Here is a 26643-nt window from a genome sequence, read left to right as displayed (position 1 = left end):
CGACTGCTAGACTAGACTAGACTAGACTAGACTAGACTAGAACTGAAGTAAAAGAGAGAATGAGAGCTTCTTTATAGGGTGCTTCAGAGATATAATGGCGTGATCATGGCGAGGTAATTCCAGGAAATAGCAGAACAAGTCAAACCGGAATGTGCGCAGCCAGTCAGCAGAAATGCAGAATATACGTACGGTGATCATTCGAGAAGAAAGAGAAAGAAAGACATCGAGAGAAGAAAGACCAAATTGGGACGTGGGGAGCCCGCTCACTCACGTCAGAGTACAATGTGAGTATATGAGGGTCACGTTGGGGAGCCCGCTCACCCAACGTGCCATAGTTCAGCGGCTTCTTATGGTACATGGTAAGTCCTGCTGCATTCTTGGTCTTGCTTGCGTGATACTCTGACCTCTTGCGCGGTGACGGTTTTGGTTCTTGCACACGTCTCCTGCCTTGCACCTAGCTCTTGATATACAATGATTGTCATATTAGTCTTGGCTCTTTGCACGAAGCACCGAGGCATCGTGGAAACCTGTAGAACGTCGTAGTGACGTGGTTTTGCACAAAGCCTGGGGTCACATTTCCAGGAAGTGAAGAACTTCCAGGAAACGTACAACGCGAGAACCTACCTGACCAGGTTCCGGCCTTGGATCACATGGTGTGTCATGCCAAGAAGGCATGTCACCTACGTGGGAAAGCGCGTGTCGCTCAACCTACATGCTAAGCACGTGGGACAAGACACTGGCCAAACCACGTTGTACTAAAAGGGCGTGACAGCTCAGCACAGAGCTGCTCACTATGTAGATCCTGCTATCACAGGACTATCAGGCAGCAGTTGTCTTATTCTGGGACGTGACAGTCACGTTCAGTCTGTGGTCTTAGTGCTCTGAGAAGCCGGTGTGGCGTAGTGCAGTGCAGGGTTTAACCTATGAACTACAGCTCTCCACATGCAGCAGTGGTGGCCCAAGTGATTAACTTGGATGCTAGTTTTTAGGATATTCCAACGTCAGTTCTATCCGGGATAGATCGGCTGCACAGCGTCTGTGTCACGACACTGGCATCTTTCCAGGTAAGACTCATACTGTAGTTTGGTTGGTTGATTTTACATCTAGTTGATGAACAAACACATTTTTATCAACCTTCACATCACAACTGCACTCTCCAGCCCATCTCTGGACCTCTCTGCTGGTTGATAAATAATCTGTACAAGGCCGAATGCTGCAGCTCACTCTTGTCACGTATGCCGCTCAGCCTGGCGTGCCTTGACCGAGTTTCGCCTTTGGTCGTATTGTCGAGTGCTGGTCTGGGTCCTACCTACCACTGCCTGCGGCTGTGGCTCACAAAGATGTCTCTACTTGACAAAGACAAGGTTTGAAAATTTAAAAAAATTCTCATTTTCTTACGTGCTCAGCTGCACTAACAAACTGGCCCGCGCTCAAGGGGATAACACGCACATTGTGTGGATATAGAGCATAGAACTAGGATCAAAGTGCAGATCTAGCATAGCATAACCATAGCCCAGGGTGGTGGTTGGCCTTGATTCTAGAGGGTGGTGGTGTGTCTGCGGATGCGGGAAACTCAGTCAAACAGAGTCTCATGATGTGCAAGCCGCGGATTCCTTTTATAGTATAGGCTAAGCATAACAAGAATAATCAAGGCTTGTTTGCTGCTACTTCAAGTTTTATGCTCTTGCAATCATCAGGCAACGTAAGGATGGGGTGCCGACCATGTCGGTATATATGCCAGGAGAGGGTGGGCCTTGTAGCGCTGTATGAAAAGCTGTGTGAGGATGCGGGGGCTCTATAGGTTTCAGGGCTAAGCATAGACTAAGCTAAAGGGAAGAGCATCGCTAGCCTATGATGAAAGTTCCTTGGTAAAATCCAGGTGGTGGCGGTCTATTTTTTCATGAAACCGTTTCCTTTACATGTACGAGTACTAGTTCCTTAACCTGATTAGATTGATATGTACCTGTGCCATTATTGGTACCATCACTGGAGTCTGGTGGTTGGTAAGTGAAACTCTGCAAGAAGAATGACTTTTCTTATAAAAAGGAAAAGAAACTAAAACTGTGCTCAATTCCTAATGTCCAGAGCTCATTCTGTCAGAAAGGCTGTCAGTGATACAGTCTAAACAAACGCAGGGAGGTTCCAGGCTGTCCAGTGGAGTACTCAATGCCGAGGGGATACAATCTGCAAAAGGAGAGCAGGATATTTGTCGTTATTCCGCCGTGCATACATATGGATCGGATTTTCGGTCTTTGACCACTTTGGTGGGCTGATCTACTCACCTCCCACCGCTTTAAGAGCTGCATCTGCGCCTTTGATCCTTGAAGGGTGGTGGCATTCCTACGGATGCTGAAAACCCAGTCTAGCTGGGTCTCACGCGAACAGTGACTTTTTAAAGACATCTGGTAAACATTTGAAGCTCTCTTCCGGATACCGCTTACTTCCATTTATCTGGTGCGTCCCGAGCGTGACGATGTCGAGACCAGTTGGTCGACGAAGCGCCTGGCCCCCACCACCATGGCTACTGCATGTTCCCATTGCGTGCACCACATGGCTTTTAGTAAAAAATATGCTCGCTTGCTCACTCACCATTGTCCATGATCCGGTATCGCTCTCCACCGGCGGCGTGACAATCAATGTTCTTATTACCTCTCCTCCATGCAACACTCTCCAGTGGGTTGTCGACTTTGAGCTCGCACGGCAGCGTGGCCACCTCTCCCAGACCTGCGTTGACTGTGGTGGCATCTGTCAGGCTACACTCGTTCTCCATCACCACAAGGCCAGCGACTGGCAGAGCAAAGGAAACACGCAGACAGACCGAAACACAACATGCATGCGCACATGCACAGACACAAGTAAAGACATACAGACACAGACACATAAAATGGCAGACACACATGTCATTAAGGTACCTTAGCACATTCTTTGTGATTTTTGTAATAAATTTTCTTATTGTTTGAGGATTCCCCAAAGGCTTTCGCCGATCGAGGGGGTTTCCAAACTTTCCATAAATTCTTTAAGCCATTGTACATCATTGGTGTTGGTGAAGCGGTGGTACAGTGTTCTAGTGGTACAGTGTTCTAGTGGTACAGTGTTCTAGTGGTACAGTGTTCTAGTGGTACAGTGTTCTAGTGGTACAGTGATGTAGCAGACGCACTGGAGGGTATATTTATTTATCCTTTTTTTTTTACGAACTTCCATACTCTAATCCTCCTGTGATAATTATGCTGAATAGAGGAATGTCATGGTGGTGGGGCTGAGCACACTTTGTCCGGATCTGAGGTCTCGACATTGATGTATGCTCAGTGCACCAAGTGAAGGGGGAAAGAAGTGAAGAGAGAAAAGAACTGGTAGTACAAGACCTTGCACAAAGTCCGAATATTTTTTATGAGAGTAGTGCTGCTGGTTTTCATAACACTGAGGTGTGATTCAACTCACATGAGCCTGTGTCGTTGCCTCCGCGTGTAGTGTGCAACTGCACTGAGTCAATCTTCACCGACAGAGACTTGGGGAACGCCATGCTTGCCTTGGACCTCCTGCTCAGCACAATCACAATAACAACACAGAGCAGACACCATTAAAACACGAAACAGTCACCATAGCAACACAGACCCGTAACTAGAACAACAGAAAGGAACGAAATGATCAGATTTCGCCTTCATACTTTTAAGATCAAATTCACGTTGGGATTCGATATTGGGAAAAGTTGGCTATGCGGGATAATGGCAAACTGGCAAAATAACAAACTTTAGTCACCCTTCATGGACTAAAGAGAGTCTGTGATTTTGTAATGCTAGGTCCCTATGGTTGCTGATGGTATACCGAACCTGCTCTGGACATGTATAGTATTCAAGTCTTTACATCTTTCAGTGTCTTTCTTTCAGGTTCAGATTCCATCATGTAGTACACCGTCTCTCCCCCCCCCCCCCTTCCCCCTCCTTGTCCCCCACCCCCTCCTTGTCCCCTACCCTGCTCAGATATTGATGCAGCAAGATATGTTTTTCGGATGGTGAGCCAATTAAAATACGGTGAAAAAAGGAGAAGGACAACATGTTGGTTGTTGGTTTGCGCCTTGGAGAAGTGTTGGAGCTAGGTACCAGGTCGCCAAATGTCTCAGTGCTCCTTGTCAGTTTTGTGCCATTTTGTCGCATTTGCTGACTGTATAAGATCTGGTTACGTTGGTGGACAGTTAGTCATAACTCGTAACATTTTGCCCTTCTCCTTTTTCACCAAGATATTTTTTACAAGGACAGGAAGGATATACATGTAGACTTGCCTTTTGTGTCGGATGAGGAGAATAATCAGAAGTACAATGATGAAGAGAAACGCAGCACCAGCAGCTGCAGCGATGATGACTACCGAACTGGATTCACCTGCAACACCCAGAAATAAATGAGATGCCGGGGATCGGAGAGAATTATCATGCACAAGTGAAGCTTGCTTTGCTAGCAGATGGGTTGATATTAGTCTGGGTTAGGGTTAGAGTTAATGATTGTATTTTTTTTACAAAAAGCACTCTTTGCATGATTGACAATTAGAGTGGGTGGGACCTGTGAAGCCCAGCCAACCTGGAGGTTTCGGCATCATGGCTTGCCAGAGTAGAGAGAAAAAGAAAGAAAAGAACAAAAGAAAAAAGAAAAGGAAAAATTGGTATCAAACAGGATTTCATTCAGGGCCAGGGGTACGACTGAGTGTATTAGGAGAGACCATGGTTGCCTAGTGTACCAGGAGAGACCACGGTTGCCTAACACGAGAATGGATAAAGAACACTAGAGGGGTATACGTCGTTATCGTATTCTCGTGAAAAGCAGAGTGCCGGATTCAACTTGGAACTTTCTAAAACTTAGAGCTTCCTATTTATTCTCTACTATGTTGTACTAGTATGTAGCAGTACTCGGAAGTACAATAGTGTTTATATGGTGGCTGATTGAGTAGACTGTGTTATAGAAGAGAGAAAGAGAGAGAGAGAGAGATTGGTAGAAGAATGCAAATTTGGCTAGAGAAGCACTGCAGTCCAAAATATGCTCTTGGAAAACCTGATCCACAACGGTGTGACCAGTGGCTGAAGTGGCAAAGTCGATTGCGCCTTCCACTGAAGACTGTCAGTCAGTCAGTCACTGAAACGTGTACATAATCAGTATTCAGTAAGCATTGGCTTTGCCTTATTGCCATTGCTCATCACTGTATTTACAGTCAGTTGTGCTAACTGAAATCCGACCCGAAGTCACGGCAAAGCTGGCGCCCTGGACCAGTTCCGATTACATTACTACAGTGAAACTTGTCAAGGCCACCACTCGGATAAGGTGACCACCTGTTAACTGAGAAGATCACTGGAACCAGCACCAAGGGATGCTATTTCCAGTCAATCGACCCTGGATAAGGAGACCACCTGGTAACAGAGACCACATTTTGAAGGTCTCTTGAGCGGTCGTCTCAGACAGGTTTCACCGTATACTTGAATATGTGTACGACTAGCCGCTTCATACCACTTCCTGGGCGTCAAAAGCCGTGCAAGTTCAGGGCGCCAAATATGTACTTTGGGTCGGATTTCAAGGAGCACAACTGTACTACCCCGGATTCCCGTACTCTAAAAACCATTCGTCACGGAAGTAACATGGAACACTGAGCCAATACTGTAATCATGCACAAACAACCAAGCAACAACAACAGCCTGAAGAGTTTATTCCGCCAAAATACCGCGTGCAGCAAATGGGGCATGCTCAGAACAAGACACATGCATGGCGCACAGCTCCAGTCTTGCTCAATGAAATCCAGTCACGTCGTCACTGAAGCCTGCGCCTTGCACCATTTCTAAGCCCAGTGCTCACAGGGCTAGGACTGCGCAATGCCCGGTGCGTACTTGAGTGACGCTGTGACTGGATTTCATTGAGCAGAACTGTGCATGTGATGTAGCGTCATGATAGCACTTGCAATATTCTACAATCACTTACCAGTAACGGGTTCTGGCAGGCGAATGGTTGTCGCATTGCCAAAGTTGTCTATGTCGACAGTGCCCGGGCTCAGCCAGACGTTGCCACTGAAATTGACCATTGCTACCACGTCAAATGCGTAGTTCTTTCCGGTGGGGAGGTTTTGGATACGCCCCGTTGTTTCCTGTCCACCTACATCCTGCATTTGCAGAACAGTTTACCGAGAAAGAAACACGAACAAACAATCAGTACCGGCTCTGCAATCAGGACCAATCAGGGCAGCTCAACTGGAGCAATAAGCATTTCAGAGTTCTAGTAAAGGAATGTAATGCAAAATGATGCAAACGCCAGAAATTGAGATGTTGGGCACATTGCCAGCAACAAGTCCAGGAGCACATTCATGCAAATTGTCACAAAATCCGGCCGTAACCATCTCAACTCTGCTCACCACAATACGACTTTAAATGCTTAACCTGCGTAACACGGATCCAATGCTGGCCATTGCATGCAACCAAAAGTCATGGAAGGCATTTGGGAATGGAAATTGAATGTGCCGAGTTTTTCATACAAAGTCTTCTAGTATTGTAGCGGAAGTCACTGGGAGGTTATTGCATGGTTCCTGTGTCAACCCACTGCTGTACTACTAACTTGCCACTAAAAATGGTGTTTGTTTGCAATGAAATGCATGGATTATGAGTACGTTACCTTGCACTATTGCTCCATTGCATGAAATTGTATGCGCCCTCATGCGCCCTCATGTCACCAAACAAAGTAGCAAAGGTGTGGTTCCAAACCTTTTTGCTACTTTGTTTTGTGGCATGAGCGCGCATATCGTTTTATTCATTGTTGTTTTAGAACTATTGTCTCCTTGTCGCCTATTCAAATATTGCACTACTGCCTGGAAGAGAACAGAACATTATAATGAACAGGGGAGAGGAGTTTAGCAAACTGCTGACTCCTAAGTCTACGGTATTCAGTTGTGAATGTGATTCTACTGAGAGCAGTTATCATTCTCTTGCGTTCTTTGATCTCATGCACATATGTGCGTGTGTTGGTAATCTTCAATAATGCACATACACACGTGCACCCATAGGCACCCATAGGCACCCATAGGCACACACAAACATTCACAAACACACACAAATATTCACAAGCACACACAAATATTCACAAACATACACACACACATACACACACACACAAACATACAGAAATACAAGCACATACACACAATCACAAACACAATTGCACAGGGTAGCCCTATTCTTTAAAACATAACTCAGGCCGGCGGAGATACTCCAGTTTCACCACCACAGCTGCGACTGCAGCCACCTCTATCATGCAGTATTCTGATCTCGAGGTTTGTGGTTTTTATAAAAAAAATACATCCCATACCTCACTGATATTCATCACAGTCGTCTTCGGCACGTTTCGACGTCTTCTTCTCCTACTCTGCTGCTGCAGCTGCTCATCCACAACTTCTTCGTAGAATGCGAACATCCTGAAACCGCTTGGCTCTCCACCTGTTGAACTGGGCTTCCATGTCAGCTCTGCTGTGGCAGTGCTCCCAACGAACTTGGCTTCGATTGACTCCGGCTGGCCGGGAACTACAGCAGGAGAAGACACATGACAGTTGTCGTAGTTACCCAAGCAATACAAACACAGAGATGTGAAGCGCTAATGCACTTCAATCAAACTTTCCAACTTTAACTGATACACATATCTTGTGCAGGGTATGCTATTTCACAAAGCTGTAAAGAGGATTAGATGGCTCTGATTAGCTCTGCTCCTGAGAGCATCGTCGGTCCGATCCAAATCCGTCCGATCTGGGTGTGATTTGTTGAAAGAAACATGATCCAATCGGGTGCAGCAAGTTCACCTGGATCTGGTTTTGACCAATCAAACAGATCCCAAAAAGACCTAGCGCAGCTATTCAAGATTACAACTCCAGTGAACGAAGATTCTACAGAAGGAAAACAAACACACAGTGCCTCTGATTCCAACTTACATCTTGCTGCTCCTGGTGAAGAGACAGGCTTGCTTGATGGACCGGTGCCGATTCTTGTGCTTGCAACTAGATAGAATCCGTAGCGTTTCTTTTCCACCAGTGAGTGGATCAAGGCATTGCTATGGTTACCGGAGACAGTGATATTATCATAGTCTGCTGGTCCTGTTTGGTTTTCATCCGTCACCATCTGGTCTTCCTGTGTTGAGTCTAGTTGACCGTAGTGGACCGTGTAGTTAGTGATAATACCTCGATCGTCTGTCAGCCGTGTCCAGGAGATGTTGGCTGCAACGTTGGTGGTGTTTGTTCGGAACACAACGCTCACATTGGTGACAGTATCAGGAGCTGAACAATGGGAAAATCCAACGTAATAGTTACTAGTCAGACTCGGATGGAGAGTCAAGGATTAATTTATAGGAAGATAAAGAGCTGAGAGCTGAGTGGCAGTTAGTTGCAGAACGTCAGTACCGTTCGTCAGTGTCACGCAATGTTACCGCATGAGCTGATTGTCAAGTAACTGGTGGTGTTAGTGGACAGTATAGCGTAACTTGTAGTTCTTCGGTCATTTTTCTTCCTATAATAATTGCTAGCATTGCACTTGATATGGCGGAGAAATCAGAGCAAGGAACAATGCTGCCTACTGCCTACCAGTTCTCAATATCAGACTCCACTGTAGCAATCCACTATATCCGTACATGCTCACAACACGCTTCAAGCAGTCTCTGGGCAACACAATCACTGACAAAGAGTAAAGCAACATCATCCCAATTTCGAGGCAAGACCCATCTTGAGACGTGGTGAAATAATTCTCCACGCATTGAGTTTGAGAAAAGTCACCTGAAAAAAACGGTGTGCACATGTGCATGGCTTACTCGATTCATCTGTTCGTTGTGGTACCGGGCTGCCAAATGGACCAGGTGCAGCCTCTGTCACAGCCCTCACAGACAGGTTGTATACAGTGTAGATCTCAAGCGGGGCGGTAGTCAGACTGGTCTCATTGCTTGTCACATTGAACACCTGGGTGTAGTTTGCAGGGTCGACAATCATGATGTCATAGCGTACCAACACGCCGTTTAGATCTTGCTGTGCAAGCTCTCGCCAGGCCAGTTGCAGAGCAGTGCTGCTCAAGTAGGATGTGTTGGTCACGGTTGGTCCAATACTTGGTGCTGCAGATGATGTATCAACAGTAAAGACAATAATAATGAGCAACAATAACAGTACCATCACCATAGAGCATCATTGTCATTACTGGGTTTTTGGAATGAGATTCGGCAAAGTGATTCCCAAGCATCTTTCATTCGAACCCAATTGGAGATTCCTAGGTTACGATAATTTGAAAATGCCTACCCCACCGAGCCCATTGGATTGATGCTCGTATGAGGAGACAAGAGAGGGTTAAAAGGCATCCCAGGGCCGTAGCAGGCGGTCCGGCAGGTCCAGCAGCTGCCGGACCAATGTTTGGCCAAAAAAAAAAAAAAAAAAAAAAAAAAGAAGCTCACTAGGCCCCAGCGGCAGATGCTAGCTAAATGTTGCCAAGATGCTTTTTGGGATGCTAGCTGACAACTCAGAAAGATGCTAGTTTGGATGCTAGACAACACAAATTATGCTACCTATGAATGGTAATTTCAGAACTAAATATTGCGACAGAGCTTTCGGCCATATTTTCAATTCATTGCATTCCCAACTCATCACAACCACGAGCTCTTCAGCCGAACCATACAGACACCAGCAAGGACACTTCCGTTGAGAGATAATATTGCTCCACGCCTCTAGACAGCTGTTTCGCTCCCTGTCGGAGCTCATCAGTAGAGGATGATAATGATGATAATGGAGGAATGATCATTCTTATACACCAGAAATGGCACAAGTGCGCGCTTTCCACATATATCAATGGCATATGCAAGCTGCTAAAATGGTAAAGTGTGAGAACAGCGATAAATAATCATAGTACGCGCTCATTGGTGGAGAAACACACCACACAAGCGACGAAAATCTTACTCGGAATACTGATGCCAATGGAAAGTACATGTATGTTGTTTATTATTATGATGTTGCAATCATAATAATAAACAACATACATGTACTTTCCATTGGCATCAGTATTCCGAGTAAGATTTTCGTCGCTTGTGTGGTGTGTTTCTCCACCAATAAGCGCGTACTATGATTATTTATCGCTGTTCTCACACTTTACCATTTTAGCAGCTTGCATATGCCATTGATATATGAGCCAGAGCGCGCTAAAACATGACCACAGCTTTTTTTGAAAAAGTCGAGAAAATCGCTATTTGAATTTCGCGGCAAAAAATACGAAGTGCAGTGCAACGCGAGTCGCTGTTGTTGTTCTCCTCGGTCGACTGGACTGTTCCGGATGCATTTCTTTGTTTCAAGTAAGTAAGTTTATTTGTTTGAGTTTGTATTCCATGTTGCGCTGAGTCGCCTAAAACTGATCGTCATCGATGGAACAGCCTAGTAGTAGTAATGTACTGCGGAGCGAAAGAAGACGACATCCTCGCACTCCATGCGCAGGATAAAATATTTTGAGGATTCGGGTCGGAAACAAGGAAGACGATGATGGCTACAGCGACGAGTCATTTGAGGGCGACACTTTCATCGAGTGTAAAAGAATTGATGCTGGTAGTCCCACGATCTGCAGTGACGAGGAATTCTACTCTGATGACAACCTCGCAAGCGATTGGCATCGACACTGACTTGGGAGGTGAGTCGGCCGATGATTTGGCCAGAATGGACATCGCTGCACAGATCCGGGACAATGCCAGTATTGGTTGCAAGTGCAAAAACAATCAATGGACTCTGCTGCTCCCTCAACTTGCTCAAGTCGATAATTTGAGTACCCTTATGCGGAACATCGCTAGCACGAGCAGTAGGCAGCGAAAGCAGTACTCTCTGGCGAGCGGAGAAAACTGTGTGCAGATGGGCTTTGGTGTGGGGAATATGAGTGCGACGTCGAGTATGTTGAGGAAGACAGTGTGCAGCAGTGTATACTGTATATCTGAAAGTACAGGTGGAGTGTGATGGAGAGGACGTGGAGTGCCAACTTGTTCGGCCATCTACAGTTGTTGACCGTGTTTTCGCTGGCGGTTCTCCAGTGGTACTCCAAACAGGCGGTATTTCGGACACCCAGCTCAGCTGCCTATAGAAATTTTGGATGTGGCCGAGTACCTGTCAGCTCATGCTATAAGACCCTGGACAGAGGAACTGACCAGGAAAGGATGAACCAAGGGACATATCAACTGTGTGCAAAAATGACAATCCCATTGCTGTACATAGAATTTCACCATTTCAACAGTGCTGCATATAATACCATTGTAGCAACACTTAGACATGTCAGATCAATCCAAAACTTTCAGATAGCAAACATTAGGTGTGTTTGATCATTTTTGAACAAAAAACTGAAAATCGAATTTTTGGTCTGTGGTCATATTTTAGCGTGCTCTGGCTCATATGTGGAAAGCGCCCACTTGCGCCATTTCTGGTGTATAAGAATGATCATTCCTCCATTATCATCATTATCATCCTCTACTGATGAGCTCCGACAGGGAGCGAAACAGCTGTCTAGAGGCGTGGAGCAATATTATCTCTCAACGGAAGTGTCCTTGCTGGTGTTTGTATGGTTCGGCTGAAGAGCGCGTGGTTGTGATGAGTTGGGAATGCTATGAATGGTAATGGTGAAACATTTGGGTTGAAAACGGTGTTCCGTGCTATTTATGAATTCTCACAAAGCAGGTATGTAAAAAGAGTTTTAAAGGTGCGATGTTGGCATCATGTTGCTATGGAAATATTTGCAATACAAAAGAGCAAATACCAAGAAGTACCAATGGCAATGTGGGTCTTGGTCACAACTAGGTAATGCAAACAAATTGAATGTAGTGCATGCAATTATCAATGTGGTAGTACCGTAATACTAGTTTCATAGTGTAATCTAGACCGAATTCCACATCCAGAATGCCAAAATTGGCAAAAATGTATCGGATGCCGGTAAAAACTGCTGTTTATGCTAGCATCGTGTGGAGTCACAAAAAGGCCCTTTTATGCTACTTTGGGTGCTAGCATTTGCCGCTTGGGCCTAGAGCTCACACATGTAAGCAGCTCAGGATGTCTACCCATGATGTGTGCAATAAGTAGAGCCGTAGTGAGGTAGTAGAGGTAGTACATGGTAATAGCAAGAGTATATACTTTGAAGTTTGAACTCTAGTAGTCCTCAAGTACATGTCATGTACATGTTGTTGCGAATACCATGTACATAGATCTATGTGGGTGTTGTCCTGTGTTTTATGACCTCCTGCCATTCCTCCATTGCAATGTCCTTTCTCCTCCCCCAAGGGACCAAAGGTCCATTTTTGGTTCTTTTATCACATGCGTTTAGATACTGTTGCTATGCCTTCATAGGCTTCACCAAGTTCTGTTTGGACGGACACAACATGCTGATGCCCTTTTTCCTGACTCATGCAGAACATCCTTCTTCCTTTTCTCGCCCTATGTCACTATGCATGGTCACAATTACATACAATTACAACTGTACATACACGTTAATACTCATAAAAAGGACACACTTCAGGCTCATTACAAACATCTTGAAAGTTTTTGTCTTCACAAGTATACTTTCAAGCCTTCTCATCAGGTGAAATACAGGCAAGGGAAAAGGAACAGGAACAGTGGATTAAATACAGTAAGAAGGTGGTAAAACAGCGCAAAAAGAAAGAAAGAAAGAAAGAAGATAGCTAAAGTAAACAGCGAAAATTGCAATAATGACACAAAGGTGCAAATGCGAGAAAACTCAATAAGCGCGACATGTAGTGCGACAACAAGCGACAACCACTGGACATACATGTAACTAACGAGGTTTTGACGACCTACCTAACAGCCTAAGTGTGAATTTGATTTGTTTCTGCTTGCAAAGGTTGGGTTTCCTTGTGTGGATGTATACAGCTTCCAAAACATTCAGCAATCTAGCACTGCGTACACGTGACACAATCGAAAAACAATCATCCGAATACACAGCACGACAATCAGGATGCTCAAACAAATGACTAGCAATGGACGACTCATACTTATCAGATTGTTCTGATGTTAGTTCTGATAAGTATGAGTCGTCCATTGCTAGTCATTTGTTTGAGCATCCTGATTGTCGTGCTGTGTATTCGGATGATTGTTTTTCGATTGTGTCACGTGTACGCAGTGCTAGATTGCTGAATGTTTTGGAAGCTGTATACATCCACACAAGGAAACCCAACCTTTGCAAGCAGAAACAAATCAAATTCACACTTAGGCTGTTAGGTAGGTCGTCAAAACCTCGTTAGTTACATGTATGTCCAGTGGTTGTCTCTTGTTGTCGCACTACATGTCGCGCTTATTGAGTTTTCTCGCATTTGCACCTTTGTGTCATTATTGCAATTTTCGCTGTTTACTTTAGCTATCTTCTTTCTTTCTTTCTTTCTTTTTGCGCTGTTTTACCACCTTCTTACTGTATTTAATCCACTGTTCCTGTTCCTTTTCCCTTGCCTGTATTTCACCTGATGAGAAGGCTTGAAAGTACACTTGTGAAGACAAAAACTTTCAAGATGTTTGTAATGAGCCTGAAGTGTGTCCTTTTTATGAGTATTATCGCATTTTTGTCTCAGAGGAAACTGTGTACATACACGTACAATCATTTACACTTTGTACATGTACATGTACCGGCATATGTAGGAGTGTGGGCTCGGGGGGGGGGGGGGGGGGGGGGGGGCATCGAGGTCGGATCTTGCCGGACCAACCAAAATGGGGCTGCTACGGGCCTGCATCCTCAGGACAGTAGTGGCTCTAGGGCAAGTTTGTGGTAAGCTGAAACCCCTAAAATCTACACGCAAAGTGGTCATTGACTGCCCCAGCCATGTATTGCTTGGAATTAACAAAACTTACTAACTAAGATACTTTGATTACGTTGAAGTATTCACGCAAAGTTTTATACAATATTGGAAAGATTAAAAAATATATCCTACATTGTATCAAAGTTGTATTCGTAAAACTAACAAGGGAGACAGACGTACTTGGATAGTCTGAGGCCATAACTGAAAAACAAAGTGGAGTAAGTTCAGATCATGCTAAGAAGGGTCAAACGTTTCCACCTTGGCAGTGACCCACAGGTGATTGGAAACTCAGTCTAACCTCGCACAAGGGTAACATGGACACAGCACTGGGTTTTTTACATCTTTGACCATATTGTGGTGAATCTGATCCACTCATCAGCTACCACTAGGATGTGCGTATGTGGGTGGGTGGTGTGTTTCAAGGTGCGGAAGAGTAGGCTTGGCCTACTCTCTTCGAACCGTCAATTATTTGAAAGCAAGGCTATGCTGAAGGTATCGTACTGCTCTGCGCGAGCTGATGTCTGAACTAGGGAAGTTAACAGCCCTCCATGTCCTAGGCCTACGCATCATGTAATGTTCAGGTATAGGGAAGGGCAAACCAATGCAGTGTTCTTGTTGGTACTCGGAGGCTCTGTGTTTTTGTAACTCAGAGGTTCCAGTGTTAGCAATCACCAGACAATTGCCACCGATTGCTTAGTATGAACTGTACAGCGATCCCGAGACCCTTGGTCGGGGGAGTCCACCGCACCTCACCAGCGCAGCGCATGTAGCGCCTACACACCCATTGCTGTGTTTTGTTTTGACTTCGTTTTGTTTCCCCTTCTTCCGTAGGTATGGGCCCTGTGATAAAGAACACAGTGTTCAAATCCACCTCACCTGCTTGCTGGGTCTGGAACGATGTGAAGTTAGAGATATCTCCCCTGCCAATACCAGTAGCAGCGGCAATGGCCACTTCATACATCGTGTATGGTTTCAGCCTGACAATAGTTCCATTAAGGGCAGATGCAAGGAATGTTTGGCTTGAGACGTTACTGACGGGATAGATAGCTGTGACGTTGACATGGTAATATATGATTTCTCCATTCTGGTCCAGTAGGGGAATTGGAGACCATTGCAGCTGAGCAGATGTGCTTGTCTCACCGGTAGCAGCTAGGTTCGACGGAGCACGACTTGGAACTAGAACAAGTCAGAGGATAATCAAACACAACCACTTGATAAGTACATTGCTTGACAGAATATCAGGTGAAATTGCTACATGTATTGTATTGTATTGTATATATTTAAAAGAATTCTCCAAAAGCAAATGGATGCTTATCACGGAAGTCTCCTACATAAATATAGCAAGAAAAATGGGGAAATGGGGGAGAGGAGAGGGGAAGATGAAGCATGGGAAAAGGGAAACAAGCACCCAAATATCGAGGTATAAAAGCAGGAAAAAATCGACGAGAGAAGAAATCACCTCTGCAGTTATTAGCTGGACATTTAGATGAGAAAAAACCCCAGCAAGGATTAATTTCTAGTAAGTACACTGCGGCTTTTCACTTTACATATGTATTGCATTGCCTTTTCTACCATGATTTTCTAAAATAGAAAGGTAAGACTCCGCTAGAGCAAATTTCTGAATTATGGAAAGTGAAAGTGAAAGAAACTTCAAAAGGTTGGAATTCGATCCCAGATGACAAAATTACTGGATCCACCTAGCTTTTATTTATTTATTTTCTTACGAATGACAATCCCTGCGATCAGACAGAGAAAGGGAAAAGGCATTTTAAGAAGGAGAAGAAAGGATAGTGACGAACGGCTATCTGCAGGGGTTGCTAAATTAGCAGCAGTGCAGGCGTTGTAGGCTCCCCCGATCACTGGTCTCGGGTTCCTGGCCGCATTACATGTTGTGTCATGAACCAACAGCCCAACAGAGCGTGTTATTGTGCATGGCACAGGGTAGTGCGAGGTCACGTACCGTCTATACATGGCGACAGAAAGGGGAAGGACTATGTCGTGAATGGGTGAAAGGATAACGTGATACAGGATAGGACACTACATGCACCAAAGATAAGAACAATTAGAGTACAGCTTCTGCAGGTCACTAGAAACCAAGCCGGATCTTACCTCCCTCTTTAGTGGCAAAACCGTCCATTTGAGTGCTACTGTTCTCTCCCCTTCCATTTTGAACCCAGGTCCAGGTGTTGTAGACTACATATTCCTCAAGATTGTCGAAATCAGATACAGCATTATCGGTGCAATTGTGTTCCACTCGTTGACGCAGGTCATCAGGTATTGATTTGCCGTCCACAGTCTTGGTTGCTTGAATTGTGATGCAGTACTGATGAACATTCCAGTACGGTGATTCAGACGTCACCACTGCCCTCACACTGGTTGATGTTGAAGTCCATTTGACGGTTGGTTCGTTGGGTACTATATTGCAATACACAGAATCACCAGGAAGAGGTATGTTAGATTAGTATTCCACAACCGCTGACAGTGCCATCGGGAAGCATGTAAGGTGTTTTTTCTCTCTTACTGTCACCCCATCACTACCATCATACACAGCAGGGTTATAGCTGGCTTGAAACCAGTGAAGACGAGCAGCTGGGTTAGGACCATTCAAAGTTGCGTAGATAAGCACAACTCCACACATGCAGTGCAGCATGGTTATGTGCTGCAGGTCTATTACTATTTGTGTACAACTGCGTGCAGTAATGCACAAGCAAACCAGGACAGAGTGATACTCTTTACTGCCTTTGCGCATGCTATACACAGTGCATACATGGTTGCAATCCACAGTGCTTGGGGAAAGAAAGGGGTTGAGGGAACCTTTATGACAGGCAGATCCTTATAACTTAGCTTACTGATGACAGCATTGCGGCAGGAAACAAAGGAGACGCAGTTATATGTGGGTTTTGTATGATGACATTTTGTGTAGTCAGTGTTCATTGTTCATGAAAGTGTGTTACATGCACAACAGGATGATGAGAGTGTGTTGCTGAGATTATAAATTATAAGCTAATAGGTATGGTATCGGCTAGGTGTCTAAGGAAAAATGTGATTATTTACCAAGAGTTACTGTTCTTACCAGCTTCGAGTGTTTTGACAATCTCCTCACTGCTGAAAGGTCCACTTTGACCTCCGTGACCTATAGCCGATACACTGATGGTGTAGTCTGTGTTAGGCTGAAGGTGATGAAGTGTGAGTGAGAGCTGATCACTTCCAACACGTCGGTCATGGCTGTTGTACTTGACCAGATAGTGTGTGATTGGACCGTTGCGACCAAGCAAGGGTACTTCATTCCATACCATTGTCAGTGATGTTCTGTTGACATTGGTGACGTTCACGGATGCCGGTGGCTCAGATGGGGCTGTGTCAGATGCAAAAATACATCACGTTAAAAAGCCAGAAAAATAGCCAACAGCTTGCGGCAATGATAGTTACATTTGGCTTTTCTATATTCGGTTTCTCACTTCAAAAATACGTGCTCAAAATGCAGGAATTTTCTTCTTGCGGTCATTTCAGTGGAGGCCCAAGATGAAAATTAGTATCATCCTCATTTTGAGTAAAATATCCTGCATGCAAAGTCTGGTTTCAGCGACCGTGGCACTTAGGTGACCGTGGACATGAACAAGGAAACTAACTCTGTCCTGCTTTGAGGGGAAATGATCAGAATGACATCCCAACAGCTCACAGACACCACCGGGGGAAATAGTGATGCATGGCAGTATGGGGAACAGTCAAAAATATATAGGTTAACGAGCAGCAGCAGCACCACCACCTCCGCCACAACCGTCACCACAACCGTCACCACCAGCAACAGTTCAACGTTGCAGCCACTACTCCCGTAGCTAAATACAGTAAAACAGGACATGTATCTACTTTTCAGATGTTATCACGCATGACTGACCTGCAGTTGTGGTGTTGAAGAAAAGTTGAGTGGTATTAGGGCTCCTGGCCATGACGGTGTTGTTTGCATAGCCCACAATGATGTACGTTGAATCTTCCTCCAGGTTGTTGAGTACGATGGTTGTGCTTGTATTGCAAGTTATTGTTGGATTTGTTGGCGACGGAAAACCTGATACTGTTTGACGCTTGTACAGACAGCAATAACTATGAATTGCGAAGTTACCAGTCAGTGCGTCAAATACCACAGTAATATTTGTTGGAGCTAGTAATCTAGATATTATGGTCGGAGCTCCCGGTACTGAAGAAAAACAAAATTGCAGGTACAGACTACTCAGAACCTCAGACAAAGGAAATTCTACAAAATTGTTTCAGGAGGTGAAATAATGAAAAACATTGTGCATGATGATAGTCCTCTGACAGCAGTGTCTTACGAGTGAGCAGATCTGTTTCGAGCCGTCATGCAATTTTGGTACAGTATGGTTAGACCAGTGTCTTGTCCCACGTGCTTGTCACAGAGGTTGAGGGGCACACGCTTTCCCACGAATGTGGCATGCCTCTTGGCCATGACACATCATGTGACTCAATGCCGGAACCTGGTCAGGTAGGTTCTCGCGTTGTACGTTGCCTGGAAGTGCTTCACTTCCTGGAAATGTGACTCCAGGCTTTGTGCAAAAACTACATCACCATGACGTTCTACAGGTTTCCATGAGGCTCCGGAGCTTCGTGCAAAGAGCCAAGACTAGCAAGAGCTACATGCAAAGAATGAAGAGCCAAATTGGGCCCAAGAGCCAAAACTGTCCCCGCACCAGGTCAGGGTACGAAGTATCGTGCATGCAAGACTTACCCATAAGAAGCCACTGAGCAATGGAATGTTGGGTGAGCGGGCTCCCAACGAGACCCTCATATACACCCAATGTATGCTGACGTGGCTGAGCGGGCTCCACACGTCCCTTCTTGGCCATTTTTATCTCCATGTCTTTCTTTCTCTCTCCTTGAATGATTCCCGTACGTGTATTCTGCTTTCTGCTGACTGGCTGCACATATTCCTCTTTTACCTGTTCTACTATTTCCTGGAAATTGATCGTACCATTCTATCCAATGATCACACCATTATCTGTAAAAAGCGCTATAAAAGAAGCTCTCACTCTCTTTTAGTTCAGTCGTGACTCAGTCTTAGCTATCAATCTTAGTTTTACCTATCATCGAGAAAAGAGACGTGGGCAAACAGTAATTGCTTACTTCTTCGACCTATCTAAGGTGTTTGACTCGGTGTGGAACCAAGGACTGCTTGCAAAATTGGCCCACCTTGGACTCGATGGCAAATGCCTCCAGTGGCTTGCCTCTTATCTCCCCAACAGACGACAATGTGTGCAAGTGGAGAGCGGCAAGTCAGCCTGGCTGAACATTCCAGCGGGGGTCCCCCAAGGCTCTGTCTTGGGGCCGCTTTTGTTCACAGCCTACACAGTCGATCTGCCAATCGCCTGCATAAATGCCAACACTGAGTGCAGCCAGGTTGCCGACGACACTCCCATCATTGCCGCTCATGCGAAATTTCTAGCCGCAGAAGAGCACGTCCTGCCAGCTGTGACAACCGCCACACAGTGGCTGAAGGATTGGCGTCTCCTGGTCAATGAAAGTAAGACCACTGGCATCCACTTTCACCACACCAACTGTCCACCTCCCAGACCACCATCAATCGCACTTAACGATACCAACCTCACTGTGGCCTCCAGGCATCGCCACCTTGGCCTCATCATACAGCAGAATCTATGCTGGAACTTACATGTTGACTATGTTATCACAAAAGCGTCCAGGAGGATGCTCCTTCTCCTGTGACATCCACCCTATTCTTGAGTATGCTTGCACTGTCCTCTCACCCCTCCCCACAACCCTCAACGACCGGCTTGAGTGCATCCAACGATGCGCCGCTCGCCTCTGTTTACAACTCCCCTCTTTGAACACAGAACCCACTCTGTGCTGCTGCACCGGCTCAAATGGCCATCACTTAGCAGCCGCCGCACCCTTCCCATATTCTTCTTGCACATAGCCTGCACCATAGATATGCACCACCACACCTGCCTGCACCTATAATGATAGACCCCCTGTGCTCACCATGCCACAGGGTCCATCACGCCCCACAGTGTTATCAGCTTTCCAGTATGTCCGAACCAACTCTGTTTATCGTCTCCTGAGAGGCATCAATGCAGCCAAGGCCACAGGCAGTGACAGCATCCCAGGAGTACTTCTGAAGTGCTGTGCTGATATCATTGCTCCGTCTGTTGCTGCTCTCTTCAATGCCTCACTATCCCGTGGTACAGTACCCTCTGCCTTCAAGCTTGCACACGTATCACCGCTATATAAAGCTGGTGACCCAGCAGTTCCCACTCACTTCCGTCCCATTTCCCTTCTCCCAATCCTGTCCAAGCTTTTAGAGAAGCTAGTGCAGAAGGAACTTGTATCAGTCATGAACATCACGGAGTCACTTCCCTCCACTCAGTTTGCATTTCGCAGCGGCCATTCCACTGAGGATGCACTAGCTCTCATCACCAACCGTATCCTTACTGCCCGGGACAAACGAATGTACACAGGTGTCTGCTTACTGGACATGTCCAAAGCATTCGATAAAGTTAGACATCACCAACTAATTCTCGACCTCTTCAATGTTGGTGTCACGGCCACAGCCCTGCGTTGGTTCATTTCTTACCTCTCCGAACGGACCCAGCGTGTGTGTATCGGACCATCACGCAGCACTATCACTCTCTGCACCTGCGGAGTGCCACAGGGATCTGTGCTCGGCCCCATTTTGTTCAACATATACACTCGGGAAATACCCAATGTTGCTGGACATGCTTTGTCTTTGCAGTTTGCAGATGACATTGGTCTCACTTGCAGCAAACCGACTAAGTCTGAAGTGTCTGCAATTCTGTCTGCGTCAGCTTCAGCTATTGCTAACTGGCTAAACGACCGTGGCTTGATCCTGAATGCTTCCAAAAGCCAGGTGATCTCCATTTCCGGGAACCTACCTGAGAAGCATACTCCACTCTCGGTGAACTGTAACGGGACCCTGCTGCCTCTTGTGGAGTCTGCCAGGTACCTTGGCGTAACATTTGATAGCAACATGTCTTGGGATGACCACGTAACCCGCTGTGCAAACCGTGTATCACGAAAGATCGGAGTCCTGTGGAGGATGCGGCGTTGCCTCAGCACACAGGGTCGGATAACTTATTTCCAGTCCATCATAATGCCCGATCTTCTATATGGATCAAATGCATTTTCGACATCTCTGGCAGCCAGGCACTGTCATCGACTACAGGTTCTGCAAAACCGTGGTGCCCGTGTAGTGTTCGGACGCCCGCCGTGGACATCCGCACATGACCTACTGGAGCGCCTCTCACTGTATCGGGTTACCGAAGTGTACAAGCAGAAGCTGGCATTCCTTGCATGGCGCTGCCGTTACGGCCAAGCAAGTCCTGAGCTTCAGGTTCTCTTACTGCCAGCTTGTGGCCGGTCCACGCGCCTGGACTCCAGCATGGGTCTCTGCCTGCCACCCGCCCGCAGCAACTCTGGAAAGGGGACATTCGCCTTCCAGGGTGCGCTATGCTGGAACAACCTGCCAAGCAGTATTCGCTCCATCTCTGTTCCTCGTCAATTCCGTGCTGCCGCAGTCCCGTTTCTTCTATGAACTGAGAACATTGCAAAGCAATTGTATGTGTGGCTGTCAATGTACATGTGTGTGTGTGTATGTGTGTGTGTGTTGTGTGTGTGTGTGTGTGTGCACGCGCGTGTGTGTGTGTGTGTGCACGCGCGTGTGTGTGTGTGTGTGGGGGGGGGGGTATGTGTCTAAGTATGTGTGTATTGGTGCGTAGGTGTGGGTATGTACATGTAGATGTATGTGTGTGGATGTGTGGGTGTGTGGATGTGTGGGTGTGTGGATGTGTGGATGTGTGGGCGTACATGTAGATGTGGAATGCTTCGATTTCTCTATCTTCTCTTCTCTTCTCTCTTCCTTTCGGGGTCTCCCGCTTCTGGGCCGGCATGGCCCATGCTTCATGCGTGCTTGTTCCTGGTGTTGTTTTGTCTACTGTGTCCTGCCGCTACTCCGGCTTTGGCCGTGACCACGATGTGTCTCCCCATTTTCTCCTTCATCCTTTCCTTTGTCTTTTTGCTAAAAGCTTTCTTCTCGCCGTGACCACGATTTTTCTTCTTCTTCTTCTTCTCCATTATTCTTTTTTTTTCCTTCCTTTCTCTTCTTCCTTTGCCGAGAACCTTCTGTTCCCATTTTTTCTTTTCATCTCTGTCCCCATTCCTGGGTTATTTGGACTTCATTCGCTTCCTTGTCATTGGACATGTTCAGTCCGTTCGGTTTGCGAATTTAAATAAACACAACAACAACAACAAACAACCTACAGCCCATTCGCACGGTCAGGTTCTCTCGAACTTTTGAGCTACCCACAACACGCACAAACCAGCTAAGAGACTCCCCCATCTATGCTTCTCTTGATCGCTTCAATAACATTCCACTCAGCCTCCGGCAAATGAACCCCAGAAAGGATTTCAAAGTAAATATCCTACCTCTTGTCGTCTCTTCCTTATGTACCTGCTCTCATTAATCAGCACATCTGTAGCCCCATTGTACCCAGCCTATGTGATAAAACTCAACAGGATCGACAGTGGGAGGCCCCACTGATGCCGATGTCGATGCGCACCAGAAAACTTGTAGTCGTGAGTGTGATACTAGCAGGTCTAGCAGAGTGGACACGACGAGTTGGTGAAGAAAGAAGGAGAGATGACAAGAGAAGTCGGTGAAGAAGGAAGGAGAAAAGCAAGACACATCTGCAACATTTATGTTTGATCAAACTGAGCTGAGCTGCTGATACGAAGCGTCGACCAAGCAGCCCTGACTGGAGTGAATGTCCCAGCTGGCCTCTCGTTTGTCAGTGGTTGCTACTAGACCTGCTCGTATCACACTCACGACTACAAGTTTGCTGGTGCGCATCGACATCGGCATCAGTGGGGCCTCCTGCTGTCGATCCTGTTGACGGGCGGACAGGTCGGTGTGAATCCTGAACGGCAACCGAGCCTGTCGCGTTGGGGAATCGCGGCGGTGGGTCTCGCCTCGCCTGCATACATGGACATTGCAACATCATAATAATAAACAACGTACATGTACTTTCCAGTGGCATCATTATTCCACGTACTTGTAAGATTTTTCGTCGTTTGTGTGGTGTGTTCCTCCACCAATGAGCGCGTCCTATGAATATTTATCGCTGTTCTCACACTTTACCATTTTAGCAGCTTGCATATGCCATTGTTATAATTATGTGGAAAACGCGCACTTGCGCCATTTCTGGTGTATCAGAATTATCATTCCTCCATTATCGTCATTATCATCCTCTACTGATGAGCTCTGACAGGGAGCGAAACAGCTGTCTAGAGGCGTGGAACAATATTATCTCTTAACGGAAGTGTCCTTGCTGGTGTCCGTATGGTTCGGCTGAAGAGCGCGTGGTTGTGATAAGTTGGGAATGCAATAAATTGAAAATATGGCCGAAAGCTCTATCGCAATATTTAGTACTACAGTCACCTTCGCTAATAACGACTGCGGATATAACGACAATGGATGGATAAAGGCACACATGCAAGAAGACGCAGCCAGCTGTCCCCGGGGAAAATCGCGGAAAAATCGCAAAAAACGCGGGGAAAAAACGCGGCATAATATAGCATATTTTGCGGTGAATTTGCGGTAAATATGCGGTAAAAATCGGTGAATATTTTATGATGCGGCAAGTTTGCAGTTGATATGAGGCAATTTTCAGTGAGTATGTAGTGAAATCAATCAGTTACAAGTCTCTGGTGTAAGCACTCGTCGCATTTGAGTACAATGAGACGTTGCTGACCGAACAGTGCACTGTGTGTACGTGTAGTGCAACAAAAAAGTTCAGAAAAACGCAAGAAAATCGCGGAAAACGCGGTCTTTAAAAAAATCGCAAAACACGGCCGCGGAATCGCGATTTTCCCCGAGGACAGAGCCAGGGGGGGGGGGGGGGGCTTTTTATTATTATTTTTTGTTTTGTTTCTAAATACATGTTGGAGTGATCAGCACAACTACAATGTCATGTAATTGTAGGTCTACATGACTGTACAGTAATCATCATACATGTCATGTACATGTCCCTGTAGATGGCTCCAAAACTTGCAAAAGGCTAATTTTTCCAATCTATTTCCCTTTTAAAAGAAAATTGACTTTGCAGTTCCTTTCAATTGTAATATGAAAAGAGAGTACACATTAGCAAAAGAGCTTCATTCTGATATGCATGTCATACTATACAAAATATGGGTTCACATACATTCAAATGGGACTTCGGGTATACGGACCCTTCGCGAATAAGGACACTTTTCTGATGCCCCGCCGAATGTCGTTATTGGCAAAGTTGACTGTATTTCAGCAAGCAGTTAAACTTCGATTCCTCTTTATCCGACCCCGTGTCTGTAATTCTTTTCTCTTGTTGGCCACAGGCTATTGTGAGAATAAAAGATTTCAAACTTAGAGCTCGGGTTTGAATGACTATCACAACGTGCAACTAACAGTCTTTGTCTGTTGATCGTGTGGGGTTGAACTTGGACCAAGCCAGCTATATTGGTTGGCCCCTGAGTTGTGCTGGGCTCGTCGTGAAGCCACATGTCTATTCGGTCGCCACTCGTAGAGACTTCTGGGTCTGGTCACTGAGCGACATTCCTATCAAAAACCCTCAGCTTCATGCCGCTGAAAACCCAGAGCCAAAATATGTCAATTCATTGCATTGTCGAACAAATGATGTGCAATGTATGTTTGCGTCTGGAGGGTTTACATGAATTTCAGAGTTAGACCTTACCATCCTGTAATGTTGCCACATTTTTAGGATGTGAATAATCACCATGACCTCCTGTTGAGATGGCAGCAACGGACACACTGTACACGGTGTTGAATATCAAACCAGACACTGTGGTGCTGCTTGCAGTCGTGTTGATGGATGCTACCTGTGTTGTACTGTTCCTACATATCACATTGTAAGCGACCAATATTCCATTCAACTTGTAAGCATCCACATCCTGCCATCCAATTATCACACTTGTGGCTTTGCTGGTAACCAAGTGTACACCTTGAGGAGCTACATCCGGAGCTGCACATACAGGAAAAATTGTTGGGTAAGGGATATGTTGGAAAAGTGGAGAGTTCTCTAAAGCCAGGGGTGTTGAAAAAGAGGAATTACACAATAATTGTATACCCGCATTGTAAGCTGCACCTTCACTGTGAAGTGTGAACTGATGAATTGGACAGAAGTATGTTTACTATGGTATACTTTCTCCGTTAACAAAAACTTCGTGATGGATTTTGATGGATATGAAAACGCTTAGAACAGGTCAAGAACAGTTTGTATCGACTGCAAATCACTGGGCGAAAGTGATCCAGCCTATGTACAGCGTCTTTACAAGAGAAACCGTTGGCGGAATGAGCAAAGAGTTCAGTTTGCGTCGCTTTCGCTCGACTCATTTTTGACCTGCGTTGTTGTCGTCATCTGCTGCACGCGAGTCGTCATCTGCTGCACGCGAGTCGTCATCTGCTGCACGCGAGTCGTCATCTCTCTCTCGAGTAGTTGTTCAGCTCGTTTCAGCCTTGCCTCGGCTTCTTTGATCACACTCCGCTGACCTTGATGTCGCCGTCGTTCAAGTAAGTTTGGCTTTCAAGCTACGTGATCCGCCGCGATGGCAACTACTCGTTTCCACCAGAGTCGTGCAAAATATTTTACGACTCCCTGGTTTCATCTTTGTTCTCCAGAACTCCGCGAAACAAGGAGTAAAGGCACAGCCAAACTGATTCCATTTTCTCTAATGGATGCCCCTGCCTGCTCTGAACGGGAGCGGCTAGCAAGTCCAGTCGATTTTCTTTAGCCATGAGACTCGCATGGGACTGCAGAGTTCTGAAAGAATGCATGGTCATCAGCATTCGAATCTGGGCTTTGGGCAGGTTGAGCAAGAACTTGAGTTCAAAATTATTTTCATTGAGCCGTGCGATCGGAGCAGCTCCTTGTTCACTCGCTCATTGTGTGGGTTCGCTGCTCCGTTTTATCGCTCTCTATCGCTCTCCAACTTACTTAGTGCTAAAGTGGTAGAGAGGCCAAGCAGCGCAATATCCCCTCGGAGAAGTGGTATTTCAGTTTCGCTCGCCATGACCATGATGACTGTCATCACCTATGCTTCCACAGCGCAACCATCGATTCCGCTCGGCTTGTTGTGAAAGGTCGCTTTCCTTGCATCGTACCTCTTTCATTGCATGCCAGGGAAGGCCAAGAAAGTGATTGCGACTCATTTCACGGCAATTTGTGCCCAAACCAGCCCCTCAAAAATCCATCACGAAGTTTTTGTTAACGGAGGAAGTATGTTTGTTCGACCCTTGAATCCAATGTGTATTCACACAGGGAGTCTATGTGTAGGGACCGTGTCTGCATTATACACATCCCATATCCTTTTAATTACCATGGTATACAGTGTTGCATACAGTACAGGGATGAATTTACTGTCATTTTTTTGCATAGCAGTTTTCGCGACGCAAACGCCAAAATGCGTAGCAGTCCTTGATTTTTGATTAGCACTTTTTCTTCCACGAAGACCGACTAAAATTTCTCAGTCCACGGAGGGAGGACTCGTGCTGTCTGCATAGCTGGCAGAAAATTAGCGTCACCGCTGCACCTGTAGCTTTCTCAGAACCAAGCCATTTCTTCTGGACATCGACCTCTGCCACCCACTTCTCAAAGGTACTCTGTCGTACAGACATGTTGGAGGCAGAACCAGACTAGACAAAAACTACAGCTTGGACAATTGTCAGAGAGAAGGACGAACGTGATACCAAAAGTTCCTCACGACCAGAAAGACCGACTGGCTACAAGCAGAAAGCTATAATGTCACGAAAAGG

At 45.9% G+C, this 26643-nt stretch overlaps 2 protein-coding genes across 2 annotated transcripts in view; both read right to left on the bottom strand.

Annotated features, from left to right (window-relative positions):
- Positions 1 to 26643, bottom strand: part of LOC135827823 (receptor-type tyrosine-protein phosphatase delta-like) — a 362685-nt gene that overhangs the window by 21138 nt on the left and 314904 nt on the right. The window contains exons 24-29 of the mRNA XM_065340252.1: positions 7939 to 8280; positions 7326 to 7537; positions 5952 to 6129; positions 4277 to 4373; positions 3439 to 3536; positions 2590 to 2787 (exon numbers count right to left, since the gene is read on the bottom strand). Coding sequence (XP_065196324.1) covers positions 2590 to 2787; positions 3439 to 3536; positions 4277 to 4373; positions 5952 to 6129; positions 7326 to 7537; positions 7939 to 8280 — 1125 coding nt within the window. The remainder of the gene's footprint in view (positions 1 to 2589; positions 2788 to 3438; positions 3537 to 4276; positions 4374 to 5951; positions 6130 to 7325; positions 7538 to 7938; positions 8281 to 26643) is intronic.
- LOC135827826 (mucin-2-like) overlaps positions 1 to 26643 on the bottom strand; it is a 324797-nt gene that overhangs the window by 175587 nt on the left and 122567 nt on the right. The window contains exons 16-17 of the mRNA XM_065340254.1: positions 24566 to 24853; positions 17695 to 17991 (exon numbers count right to left, since the gene is read on the bottom strand). Of these exons, the coding sequence (XP_065196326.1) occupies positions 17695 to 17991; positions 24566 to 24853 (585 nt within the window). The remainder of the gene's footprint in view (positions 1 to 17694; positions 17992 to 24565; positions 24854 to 26643) is intronic.

The sequence above is a fragment of the Sycon ciliatum genome, chromosome 12, assembly GCF_964019385.1.
Source record: "Sycon ciliatum chromosome 12, ocSycCili1.1, whole genome shotgun sequence".
In the NCBI taxonomy this organism is placed as follows: domain Eukaryota; kingdom Metazoa; phylum Porifera; class Calcarea; order Leucosolenida; family Sycettidae; genus Sycon; species Sycon ciliatum.
The sequence above is the reverse complement of the archived record's forward strand: the minus strand, read 5'-3'. Positions and strand labels throughout refer to the sequence as shown.